Source organism: Synchiropus splendidus, chromosome 4 (genome assembly GCF_027744825.2).
Source record: "Synchiropus splendidus isolate RoL2022-P1 chromosome 4, RoL_Sspl_1.0, whole genome shotgun sequence".
In the NCBI taxonomy this organism is placed as follows: domain Eukaryota; kingdom Metazoa; phylum Chordata; class Actinopteri; order Syngnathiformes; family Callionymidae; genus Synchiropus; species Synchiropus splendidus.
This window is the reverse complement of record NC_071337.1, coordinates 12,838,259-12,852,130: the sequence shown is the minus strand read 5'-3', so window position 1 is coordinate 12,852,130 and position 13,872 is coordinate 12,838,259. Positions and strand designations below refer to the sequence as shown.

Here is a 13,872-nt window from a genome sequence, read left to right as displayed (position 1 = left end):
ATAATGAAATCCGTCGTCAACTACAAAAGCGTCTCCATTTCATTGAGAATGTTTCCAATGCGCTTAATTGAAGACCAGAATATGTTTGAAATGCACTTGATGTGTTTGAGATTCAATTCAAGCCTCAACTATAGAGCAGAACTCATCCTGCAGGGCTGGGATGTAGTGCGTAAAATACAATTTTTCAAACAGCATCTTAATCAGATTGATAGAATAGATAGCAGTGTTCCTCAGTCGGCTACGTTCGATTATCTGTTCTTGAGGAGGAAGAGTAAAGAGACACGGAAGAGAGGGGAGAGGAGGGAGGTGTTGAAATGAGGACCATGAGGCGGCACAGAGAGGCGAGTTGAGGTGAACAAAAGAGAGGAAAGAACAAATGAGGTGAGTGAAGAGGAGACGAGAGGAGAGAAGACAGGTCTTTTTTAGTTGATCAGGAAGAATCAGGAGTTTGTTTGTTTACTCATGACACAAATATATCTGACACTGGAAGCGCACCCTGAGGCGCTCAAACACAAAATCACACATCATCATTCAGTGTTTGGTTGCCCTAAGCTTCTCATTTCCATAAATACTGTATAGTTTTCATGCAAAATGATTCCCTTTAGACAAGCTCTTTCCAAAACTGAGCTAAAGAGACACAACACATTTTTGTATTTATGAATTCTGATGCCGTATGTGGTCTTGAAACGACCGCCATCGCCACCCTGAGTTACCCAAAAAAGCCAGAAAATACTCATCATGAGAGGCTACTTCAGGACATGCGGACACCGCGGTGAACACATCAGGGGTTTGTCTCGAGGCACAGCTATTTATCTCACCCAGAACAAAATGGCAGCTGGATTCCTGACCTTTTGTACAGGAATGCTGATGTGAATACAGAACTGTCAAACAGCTACATCAAAAGAAACATTAACAGTCCCCTTGTTGTACACGGTGTAAATTCTTTTTTTATTTTTTATTTTTATGAGAAAATTTATGATAATACGGGCCATCGCATATATGAATAGGGATGTCCAAAAAAAGAAACAAAGTAAACAGAACGTCACAAATATATGCATTTATCTACTTAAATCATGTACTGAGCAAAACCTTTGGTAGTTGAAGAAAGATTTGTGGCCAGAATTAAACAACTCATTTATTTCAGGAATTGTCATGCTTGCTTCAGTGTGCTTCAACAAAGAGGCAGCATGTTTAAATGCAAATGTAGTTATGAGTTAGACATGCTGTAAATTCCGGACTAAAGAGTGCACCTGAATATTAGCCGCACGAACAAACTTTAAGGGGGAAAAATGAAATGAACCTTGTATTTACATGAAAGTGCTCAAAATGTGCTGTTTTCACCTGTGTGTCCGAAGTTCTGACACTGAGCTACAGACATGTGTATGAAAACAGCACATTTTGAGCACTTTAAGGTAAATAAAATGCTGTCGATTTCATCGGTTTGATGTGACGTGGCTCAATATTTTGGCATGACGCTTGATTTTATCTCGTTTTTTATTAGAATAATGTGATTAGATCTGTTGTGAATACTATAGTCCTCATCTATCCAAACATGAACAATATTGATCAAGCTGAAGTTGAGGATGCACACACTTGACAACTTGTTAAAGTCATGCATCCATTAGTGGAAACTGTTAGAACTGGGTCAGAACTGCACGGCTCGGGTGACTCAGATGAGCTTACATGATCCGCTGTTACAGGACTAGAACTCTGCGTACATGACATGACACCTGACTGCTCATCATCCTACTGTTGAATGACGCCAGCCAATAAGACAAGAACATTTGGGAGTGTCAGGTCTGGCGACACTCTGACGTAATGCTTACAAAATTGTCATTGCTTTGCTGGCGTTTGATGCCGAAGCTCTCCCCAGCTTGCTTTTGCCCAAGGGGTCCTCTGCCTCCTCAAATGATTTATCAAAATGAATATTTTGACTGTTTTGTGCTGTCGTTTCTGCTCAACACTAAAGAAAAAAATAGAATAAAAATACAATTATAACAAGCAAAACCTAGTTTTAAGAGCTTATGCAGTGGGTGAAATCCAAAGTGCATGTGTTGCATGAACAGCCTGTTGCTTTGACGCAGCAAATACACCACCATTCACATCAATGTGTCCTGCAGCTGTGTGCCTGCTCCGGCTCGCTGCTGTGGATGATTTCTATGTCTGTCGCAGCCGGACCCCAGCAGGGGGAGGAAGTACAGTTGGGCAAAACGAATAACATCCAGCTAGCTTAAAATATAAGTTATGAAACAGTTTCTCCGTACTTTATAACCATATCATGTCATGCCAACTGTAGCAAGACATGAAGTCAAGACAAAGGTGTTGGGCAGAAGTCATGGACGAAGACAGTGGTGAAAGTTTTCCTTTTTTTCAATTCAGGGAACTCTCTTGTTAAGCATCAAATGGACAAGCAGAAAATATTCAGCGATACATCCATGCCGTGGTGAAAAGACTTTATAACTGTAGAGGCATATTTTCCAGTTTCCACTCTGAAGCTATTTAAAAATGCATAAATCAGATTAGAATGGCTTCATCCTCTACATATGTAAATAAAGTGGGCTGAAAGAAAACAACTATATTGCTTACATAATCCTAAGAGTGCAGCTTTAAGGTGATCTTATTCAAAATACCTTGGTCTAGAAATAATTTGAAAAAAATGTGGAAATTTGGATTGAAACCTTTAACCACATGAACGAGGTTGACTAAATATTTCTGTCCACAATGTTGGTTATGAAGTTCAGATGAACAGTGGGGAAGAGGATATTTAGCTTCCTCTTTTCAGTCTTTTATGCCGAAGATGTTTTGTGTTTTTTGTTCTTTTTCTTCTTCTTTCTTTTCTTAGGTCTGATCTCTAGCAAATCCAAAAGTGCAGGCGTTTATTTTTAATGATGCCTTCAATTATGTATTATTACTAATCTCGCTTAAACATTTCCCTGAAGTGTGGCTCTTACCAACTGGTAATTTGAAGCAGACCAAAGTAAACCAATTGCATTTTATTTAAGCTTCATCTGTCCTTGCTCATAATGATTGTTTGTTTTGGATCACACTTCATCCCTGAAGCTCAGTAAAAAAACAAAACAACAACTATGACTGGTGCGTGTGCAGAAAATAAAATACATTAAACAAAATAAATGGACTGTGCGATGCTTTCCATAGTGGAGGCAGTTTTCCTTACGTATGCAGACGGGCAGCTGTCCAGACCACTGGTTGTCTTGCAGACAGATCCGAACTGATGAGCCGATGAGCCGAAATCCAGGTTGACACTGATACACGACTGTGTCACGGTATCCAAAGTTCTCCCCGATAACCTGGCCATTCACGATGCCCTCCGGGATCCCGCAGTGTCCAGCTGAAACACAAGCACTTTGTTTGTTTTTGACTGATTCCACAGACATTTCACCTACTGTGTTCAATAGCCACTGACTGGTACTGTATGTCAGAGATGAAACGAGAAAGACGGAAATGAGTTGAACATTTTCTGTGGGCCACAGCCATGTTTCAGAAATGGATAGCTTCTCTTATAAAGCAGATACTGGCAAGATAATCAAAACCATTTTATTTTCAGGGCAGCAATTGTTTTAACTTGACTTGACATCCAATGGATGGTGATGAATATTATGCTACTTTATTTCTTGAACATTTGCGGCTCATAATAAGCTGAGGTTATGTTCAGTCATGTAGTTCTTATCAGATCACATTGAAGAAAGTATTTTCTGCTGTTGCGCGCTGTGGAAAAGGTCACCATGTCACAAGTTATTTGAAGACGATGGGAATGTTAATGACTGTATCAGTTCAAACGCAAAAGCCAAAAAGGCTCACATCACAGATGTCCAGACTGATAGGGTTTTCTGTGAGTCAGACAAGGTCAGATAGGGAGCAGGGCATCAGTTCTGTGAAAAACCCTCAGTGGATTCCCGACTACTTCGCACAATGAAGGTCTAACATGGCGCCAGTCTTTGAAAAACACATATAAATCCAACATAAACACCAGGGTTGAAGCTCTCACCTAAACAGCGCGTCTCGGTTCCACTCCAGAGACCCGATGACAGACACTCCCTGACAGCAGACCCCACCAGCATGAAGCCAGCCTCGCATGTAAAGATGGCGGTGGCACCGAATGTCGTCTGAGTGCCGATCTTCTTGCCGTTCACCGGTGATGGCAGCTCGCCACAAGATATCACTAAAGCACATCACACACAGCAAAAGTGAATGATCCAAAGGAGTCATGTTGGATTGGACCCATTTTTGAATACTACAATACATACGACAATACTACATTGTCATACAAGTAACATCCGACTTACAACCTGCTCGACTTACGTCCACCCGTACTTATATACTTCCCATGGCCAGCAGATGCTTTTTTAATTTTTAATTTTCTTATTCAATGTCTGGCACCGCAGCACGTAGCAGGCTGGCAACGCGTATGACAGTTACGGCAGCATACAATCCCAGCATTCTCACTCTCATACAGCAATCTATCACTACAGTAGCACCTATAACCCGAGCGATTTTGAATGGCATATGGCTTACGTCCAATCCGACTTAGACTGGTTGGTCGGAACCGATCCCGGTAGTAAGTCAGATGTTACTTGTACTTGAATTGTTGAGACTGTTGAGACCAGACAATACCTAAACCAATCCCTGTATTATCTTGGACTTCGGTGAGCTAAAATGGATTTTTTGCAAAGACCAGTGGAGACCACATTGACTCAGATTATTATTTTTGAAAAAGAAATAAACCAGAGGGTTTTGTTGTGGACATTTGTAGCCTGCTTGCCACCGAAACGCCCATTTATGCTCAACGTTCCATACGGAGCGTTCTGTGTATGCTCTGCATTCATTTTGTCCATATTGCTGCACATTTCCACAAAGCTTAAGGATACCGACCAAACGGACCAGTAACACCAAAAACCATGGGGGCAATGTTGGTGTTACTACCCGACATGTAGGGAAATTCTCTGTCGAGATACATTTAACCTCACCGACCACTGCCTCCTACAACGCTGCCTCTGTTTTGTCTTTTGTACAAGAGGTGTTTTGTCAATACTTCTTCCACAGTCGCCATGTTTGTTTTGGAGTTTGTCATAAACTTTTGACTGTGGGCTGCTCCATCTAGTGGATATATTGGTGAACCTCAGGAGCAACACAAAGACCATGTGGAAGCATGTGATCAGTGAGGGTAACATCGTTTGAAACGGGTGGGTACAACTTTGTACGTAAAGGGATTATAAATGGGCCTTAACTCTACCAAGAGGGAAGCAAGCACAGCCTACGTCTGCCGTGAGATGGACAGCTCTTGCTCCTCGTCGCTATGAAAAGCTCCACCCCCCATTTAGGAAAAAAAATTACTGAATGAATTTAATGACTTACCTTGACAGTGCGGTCTCTCATTTCTCCAGCTCCACACACCATTAGGCAAACATTGGATATGGGCGGGGCCTAATCTGTAGTACCCAGGATCACAGGTAAAGACGATTCGAGTCCTGTATTCATAGTGCGACCCATTGACGATCCTCCAGCGCCCATGCTCGAGAGAAAATGAGCCAATGCTTGGACATACAACCACTACACAACGGGAGAGAAGAGTGACATTGTTTTTACGGAATCACAATGTCGGAAAACTGTTGTTTAGATTGCAGTCTATATCTGGCAGCAACTGACCAGAACACCGTGGTATCTTATTGTGGTTGCTCCACGTGCCATCGGGCTGACAGATGGCTGATGTCAGCTCCTTACTGGAAAGCCTGTACCCGTCGTTACAGAAATAGGAAACCCTTGTTCCGACAGAGTAGTCAGCTGTTAAAACGCCACCGTTTATTGGAGCCTTGGGTGCACCACATGAGACAGCTTTAGGAGGAAAAGATTCATGTTAGCTTAGATGCAAACCGGCACATGCAGGCCCTAAAATATGTGTGAAGCCCTCGCTGTGAGGGCTTTGCGTGGAAGAGCTCATGCTGGATAGAGCAAACTTTCGAGAGCACAAATTGTGATGCATCTTTTCACAATACACTTTCAATGAAAAGCACCGCATAGATTATTCTGAGAGAACAATGACTGTGAACCTATTGCGAGGGTTTAGTAAACCAATCTTCTGATGTGTTGTGAGCTTGAGGTATTGAAAAAACAGTCTATCATGGGAATGACAGTCGTATTTAGTTATTGGCGTTCACTTTGTTTTTAGATTAAAAGACTCCTTTCGGGAGTTTGTTTTTTCCCTTTAAAAACGGTTCATTAAGCACCATTACATTTGATTAAGAATTCCCTAATCCAAATTCCCGACTGACTGACCCTTTGGCATCGACTTCCACAAGTCAAATTCCGCCTTTAGCTACATTGTTATGCGAGAATGAATAAGAGATGAAAGACAAGCGGCTCACTGAAGATCAATATCACGTGTAACAAACCTTGGCACGCTGGTACGGGAGAGTCCCAAGTGTGATAACCGTGTGGCGAGCGGCGACAGGTTGCAGTGCCGTTGCCAATGAGCCGGTAACCGCGGTCACAAGCCCATCGCACCACACTGTTTACGTGGCCTCCACTTTGGGACGAGATGGAGCCGTGGAGAGGCGAGTCTGGCGTGGAGCAGTAGAGCGCTGCAGAGGGGGAACACATGTTAACTACACTGGAACTTATTAAAGCGGAAACATCAAATATTCAGACAGAAGACAGTCCGGTATTTCATTTCCAAACATGGGCAGTTGTCCTAGTGCCAAAACACTTGGCGGCTAGATTGATACAGCTCTGAGTGATGTTTGGTTTGTTCGCAAATTTACGAGTAATGACATGGTAATAATTTAAAGATTTGTTGGAAGAGTGTTTAAAGACACTGTGCAAGTTTAACAACACTATAAATGAGCAAATTAACTGATGCTGATTGTGGTGGTTTTTACATGATGAAATCTGATTTTCAGACTAATTCTGAAGTATTTTTTGTGACGTAATCACGCATTTCGATGTCCCTGTATTTTCCTATGCAACACAAGCTTTGCCTCCATTCTGTGAGTTTATACCAAACAGTGGTGGGTTCACATGCACCTATAAAGGTCACAAAATGGAATATTGTATGAAATCTGGCATACAAAACAGCTAAAAATAAACCAAAAACATTGTGACTATTCTGGTGATTATACTCACTATGACAAACAAAAACCACATGAATATTAAAAACACTGTCAGATATTTCAGGGACATCCCTTCAGTGTCACAGCAGTCTGGATGGGGGTTAGCCACCATGGGGTGAAAAATACAATGTCTTTTTGCAGCATTTATTCACATTGTCTGGCTTAAAACAACGTGTGATGTTTTACTAAGACTTAAAATAAGCAGACAGAGATGTATCATACCACAAATTAAAGATGGGTTTCTACTTCTATCTGACATAGGAACTGGCCTGTGATTCTACATGACCAAAAACAACACTAGTCTTGGACACAATTTGGTCTTGTGCCCTTAATATTTCAATCAAACAAAGATGTGTAATGTAAGAACATTTTGAATCTGATAAAAGACCAGCAACATTCCAATACCTACTGCTATCAAAAATATATTGAGGCAAAATTAAAGAAAAAACTATTTGTCTCAACAAACGAGAAATTCAGTTGACATGAAACTACAGGTAAATTTGGACAGTACTTCGACTTTGTTCCACATCAAATGTGAGGACTATGAACTCTCAACTCTGATCTCTCAGCTTCATGTTTTGGATTTATAAACCACTTTTTCTTATCAGCAAATCACTGCTGGAGATAGACAGAGAAAGGCTGGTACAAACTGGCTCCAAATAAAATAAATGAACCCATTGCATTTTGCAAAAGTTTGATTTCATTTGTCTTTTAAACCAAGTAGCTTAATTCTTCTGTCTATCTCCATCATTCTGTATTTACATGCAACATTGTGTATGATAAGTAGTAGAGTAAAGTTGGGATACATACTTTGGTACTCACCAACATAGCGAATTTTAAAGCCTTTCTTGTTTGTGCCATGATCTGAAGCCCAACGGACCAGAAACTGGTGGCCAGATGTTGTAAGGTTAAAAGGGGTCGGTAGGTCCCCACTTAGTGTCGCCAAAGTGGGACTGTTGGCTGTCGGACCTGAGAGAAGGGAGCAAGAATGAATGAATGCATTTGTTCTGTGTAACAAGACTGCAGTTCTGCAGTTGTAAAAGTATATTTCATAAGAACCTTGGCTATAATAACTGACGTGAAGAAAAGATTCAACACAGAGCTACTGCGAAAAAAATGCTGGGTTGCATTTCTTTGATATTTTACAAACCAGATTTAAACAACTGTAATACAGATATACAACTATATATACAAATTATATTAGTATATTAGTATACAATAGAGAGAAAAACAAACTCTAAAACAACGTGAGTGACTCTGCTTTATGTTACCATCAATAATCTCCAAAACGTCAAACTCTCGCTCCGTGTGGAAGCTTTCAAAAGTGATGGTAACGTTGTATCCTTTTTCCACTGTGACACTCCACGAACACATTTGGAGATTCGGGTAACTTTCCGGCCAACCAGGGCTCAGAATGACACCAGATGAGTCATATCGCACATCGTGAGCCGGGCATTGGACTGCAAAAAAAAAAAAAAAAAAAAGTATTTGTCAGTGGCGTTAAAAACAACAGATTCGGTCACATTCAAGCAGCCTTTTGGTGGTGAGGTACCTTGACATGTTGGGGGCGCTGCATCCATCTGCAGCCGCTCTCCTAAGCGACAGGTTAGTATCTCGCTGCCGACTAATGAGAATCCAGGATGGCATCGATACCTGATGATATCGCCTAGGGAACAATGTGCAAGGTAGCAAAATCAAATAATGATAACCCGACACTGGTATAATTGCTCACTCAATATTGTGCTTTTGGGAAAACATATTTTCAATCTGCACCCTTTCCACAGGCTTCAGAGGCAAGACAGCTTCTATTATTAGACGGCAGCAGAAAAAGTTCCCATCTTGTTAGCAGCCTCCATCAAAATGACAGGTCTTGAGACCTGACACACAAACAGCTCACCTATCTCCAGCTCTCCATCCTCCATCAGTATGTCAGCGTTGGGTACTTCTGGAGGAGGCTGGCAGACCCTTAATTGATAGGCTAGGAGGTGAAGCACAGCAGAGAAAATATAGGTTAGTCAATTAGGTCAGCCTTTCCTCTCCACCAGGGCAAAAAAATACTGAAAAATTTAATTGACTTTCGCGTCTCTGGACATAAAATAATGTGTTTTCTGATGTGAAGACGATAAAAAAATAGACACTGGATACTCACGTATTGCATTATCATCATATAGATCTGTTATTGTTTATAACATCCCACAGTACGTACGTGATAGTAGGTCCTGTTCTCACTCACACAGAGAAAAAAAAATCTCATTTTTATTGGCCTTATGACGATTCACTCGAAAACAACATGTAAACACTCAAACTGAAAAGGCATTCAGGCCTTCATATCTATTCACCCATTCATCACGGTTTACAAGGACTTGTAAATCATCTATCCAGTCCAACTTTCCATCCATCCACACATCCATCTCTCCACCAGTCTATTTCCACCACCCCATCATTCAGTCATTATTTTCTCATTATCCATCCAGCCACAAAAAGGTTTTTGATCCATCATTTTTCCAGCTCTATAAATCTAATCCATTCATCCATTTCTCTCGAGCCGTCTACTTCTCTCTCGCTCAATTCATTAATATATTGACCCTGTTTTTTGGGACATTCATTGATTCATTATAAACCAATTATTCATTATAAACAATGGTTTCTTTAAAAATAGTTTCTTGAAAAGCCAGTTTCATACAGTAAAGCCTCATGGGTTTCCATCTGCATGTTACTCTGCTTCCGCATCTTCAGTATTTCCCTTCATGTCAACTGTTTGGAGATGAGAGACAACATGAACACAGCCTCCTCCTGAATTAGAATAAGGGAGAGAATTTGCAGCAACTTGGCTGAAAGGCAGTAATCAATATTGCTGCATGACCATAGATCACTTACTAACAGAGAGAAGAGCAAAGAGACAGAGCGAGGGAGAGAAACTACAGAGAGCAAGGGGCGCTGGAGAGGAAGGAGGAGGGCTGGGGGTTATAAGTCAGGATGAAATTGACTATGAAAATGAGACCTGCCAATAGTATCTGCTGCTCTCATGCATATCAAAGCCCTCTGGACTGTGTTGGGGGGGCGAGTTTAAATGCATGTGTGGATTCGTGTGTCCAGGAGAAGAGGAGCCATTGATCTCACTAATCTCCAAGAGCATTTTTATAGCTGCTTCCAGATTCATGTCACATCGCTTTTCACAATCTTGCATCCATGACAACATTATCAAACACTGCCTGGTCTGCGTCACTATATCAATGTATTCAGGACACAAACACATTCTCATTTCAAGGTTGTTTTTTTCTCATCTCCTCGAGAACTACTCCTTTAGTACTTTAAGATACATTCTAAATATGATATGAACTCTACCCCATGAATTACTAAATAACAAATGCATATTTTAGACATCTTTAATATATAGAAAAAAATATCCTAGTGCATGTTTTTATTCTCCTTACATGTTACGGTAATCTATGCCTCATTTTCTGATCACAATATTTGCACATTGCTAGTTAAATAATTATTATGTGCCGACTGAAACATGCCTACTGTATCTATACTGCGTTGAGGCTTCGTGAAACACTGTCTGCTCGGTGGCACTCTGCTCTAAAATCTTTGGCTTCCAATAATAATGAAGCTCCACCTACGGAGCTCTGACAAAAACAAAACACAAGTTATACCAAATATGTCAAAGTAAAGGGGGACAAATTTGACCCACCTGGGGTGAATTCCAATTCCTTCCTTAATCCTCAACCTAGCGCACTTCGAACTGTCCCAGTTCTTACAGTGGGATGTTAAGTTGAGCAAAATTGTGGATAGTGTAGTCCTCAGTTTTGTGACTTCCCCCCACCTACCTTGGGATTGAATACCCAGACTACCCAGAATGCTTTGCATACAGTAATGGCATCGAAACCGGTACCAAAATGAGCTACATATGTAAGTACATTCTTTGTTAATGGAGAAATGAATATCACAAAAAACAGTGTACTTAGTTTACAGCCAGTTTATGAATTATTTACCTCATTGTTCCATGACATTTACTTCTATTTTATTTTTTATTATCTTCTTCTTCTTGTGCCATTTGTGCGAAATGCTGCCCCCCAGAGCCTGAAGATGTACCTGCATTTAATGGGTCCCATTTCTAAGTCACACATTTTGGTAGTGAGGGCAAAGGTTGAGGGTTAGGATTGAGTATTATGGGAGGAGTTGGAATTCACTCCAAATTATTTTGTTGCCAGCAAAAGCCTGATAACTGCATTCAAATTTCATCCATCCATATCTGAGCTTTGTCATCCAACAGACTGAGACGTTAAATGTCGACAGTTATCCAGACAGATGTGTTGTAGGTCGGGTCTTCGTGTTATGAGTCGGTGAAGGGGTGTAGCCATATATGGTGGAGATAAATGCTAAACTAGCCTTCAATATTCTAATTCATATTTCATGGTAAAGGAGTTCCACATACAGACTTTTCAATCGACCAGTATTTTGTAATGTGTGAATGAAAACACAATACTCACACCTGCTGGTTTTACATCAAGGACCTTTAAAAAGACACACGCAAGTTGCCACCTCATCTGGATTCATGTTTAAATGTGCTTTTGATGGGGGCTCTTCAGTCGTCTCACGCAACATTGCGAGCAAATCTTTGCTCAAGGATGAAGAACAATATCTGGAAACTCAGCTCGACTTTGAAAGAAGTTCTTCAGTCAACTTGGCATCTCAGTGTTAGAGTCATGTAGCTTAAGTCCTGTTTTGATGTCTGCCGTCATACTCAAGGGCACTCCCATAACTCCATGCTTTACGACAAGAGCTTCTTTTCTCACCTCGGCGACTGTTTTACACGACCGCATCAAGTTTTCTGACAAGGCCTGTCTCCTGACTGTCTTTTGTCCATGAGCCAGCAAACACATGTAACCATCGATTTCTTACTTTCTAAGAGTCAATCCCGGTTGTCATGACTTCGGTCTGTCTGAACTCTGTCGTCATCTGTCGATCACCCAGGCTCCCACTGTCCAGGTCTGAGAGAGCTAAGCCCAAGAAAAGCTTTCACGACATGATGAGAGGAGCTATTGATTTGCAGATTCCCCTCGCTGTGGGCTTATCATCATAAAAGTCCTCACTATGCTCTCAGGATTCCTCGTCTGATCCTAAAGCTTATGACAAGATCACTGGAACAATTAAGTATCCTCAGAGAAAGTCCCTGAGCTGACATCAAATAATAAAGCCTGATATTATCACATCACTCAGATCACAACTGTTTAATTCATTCGTTGTTTTACAATTTTATCATCTTCATGTTTCACTATGCTATTTGGAATATAGCATTTTTTCACTGTGCTATATTCATATTGATACATGACTAAAGTATTTTGAGTGTTTTGAATGTTGAATAAAAATGTTTTGAATAAAAAAAATCAGCTTTAGTGTTTCCTGGAAAGTGGCTCCATATGATCATTGAAAATGAGCTTATGACAAACAGCACCCAGCAGAGTATTCACAGACACATAGAAAACCCTTGAGTTTTGATGCCGAGCCAGCAGAAGATGTAGCCTGGAATGTCACCTGTAACCTACCGTGGTAGCTCAGCACAAAGAAGCCAGCCCCAGAAAAATCGGAGTGGAATTTGATGAGGATGATGTTGGAGGTTGAATAGACGGACTCCAGTGCTGTGTTTCCACTAAACTGGCCGATCTGGGGGGACGATTGGTCCGGACCATCCCTGTAGTGAGGAAGAAAAAACAGGCAGATTAGAAGTGAAAGTGGAAAGTACAGTTCCTGAACATTGCAATATGAGTCAAACTCAAGCTTCAAGTTTGTTTCCCAAAGCTAGTTATTGCGATCATGATTTGACCCACGGTCGCCGGTGTCAAGCACCAACGGCAAAAAAAATTACAGGATCCAATTAAATCTATCTGAGCAGCACAAACTCGGCCATATATTTGAGCACTCACTGATATCAACAAACATCAGTGGCCCTGATCTGACCCGCCCGATGCTCTTTTTCATCATTGAGTGCAGCCATCTTAATGGAAATTTGCAGAAAAAGCCAAACATACACAAGAAATTCAAAGGCTCCTCTCATGGAGTGTGATAGTTCCCTTAATGACGCTTTCTTTATGAGACTGAGAGCAAATTATTGTCTATTTCAACCTCTGAATTGCTGCCATATTGACTCGATAGCAAGGCAACAAACTGCACTTTCAGTCGTCAGTAACCGTGGAAGTGTGCAGCCGAAATAAGCTCTTCTCATTTCCTCCATATTTATATGGATAAAGACTTCACATAATATGGCTGCTTTTTTCGAGAACGAGGCCCAATCTTCCATAGCACTGCTCTTCTCACAAATATTTTGAAAACCTGCCAGATGCAACTCCTAATTTGTAAAGCGCTATTATTATCATCACTCTTCCACCAGCCTCAAACAGCTTTCTGAGTATTATCTGTGCGCTGCACCGGTCCGAGTCTTTGTGTGAAGCCACCAGCCTCATTTAGAAAACTCCAGCTGCCGCACCAGAACAAACCAATAGCAACCCAATTATCAGTGATTAAAAGGTATCATTATGACTTGAAATGACACCATTTGCTGCCGGTGAATATGTTTTGGATGAGGCCCATTAAGAGGAGATATATAGAAGCCTATGCAGGAGGTTGACTGACGTCAACTGGGGGCTGTTTCTCCCATGTATCGAGCTGACGGGGTTGAAGTGTGTACTTCAATTTGCGCTGAGACATCTACGGTGATGAATAATGGAGTCAGGTAGAGATGCTTCCC

At 41.2% G+C, this 13,872-nt stretch overlaps 1 protein-coding gene across 5 annotated transcripts in view; it reads right to left on the bottom strand.

The window, feature by feature from the left end:
• Window positions 1-13,872, bottom strand: part of csmd3b (CUB and Sushi multiple domains 3b) — a 344,162-nt gene that overhangs the window by 29,519 nt on the left and 300,771 nt on the right. For 3 of the 5 annotated variants that reach the window (XM_053862606.1, XM_053862607.1, XM_053862608.1), the window contains 10 exons: window positions 12,674-12,819; window positions 9,022-9,102; window positions 8,677-8,790; window positions 8,396-8,584; window positions 7,947-8,093; window positions 6,408-6,596; window positions 5,665-5,850; window positions 5,374-5,568; window positions 4,007-4,180; window positions 3,176-3,349 (listed from right to left, as the gene is read on the bottom strand). In XM_053862606.1, coding sequence (XP_053718581.1) covers window positions 3,176-3,349; window positions 4,007-4,180; window positions 5,374-5,568; window positions 5,665-5,850; window positions 6,408-6,596; window positions 7,947-8,093; window positions 8,396-8,584; window positions 8,677-8,790; window positions 9,022-9,102; window positions 12,674-12,819 — 1,595 coding nt within the window. Of the gene's footprint in view, window positions 1-3,175; window positions 3,350-4,006; window positions 4,181-5,373; window positions 5,569-5,664; window positions 5,851-6,407; window positions 6,597-7,934; window positions 8,094-8,395; window positions 8,585-8,676; window positions 8,791-9,021; window positions 9,103-12,673; window positions 12,820-13,872 lie in introns of all 5 variants that reach the window. The other 2 variants (XM_053862604.1, XM_053862605.1) reach the window with 1 other exon arrangement.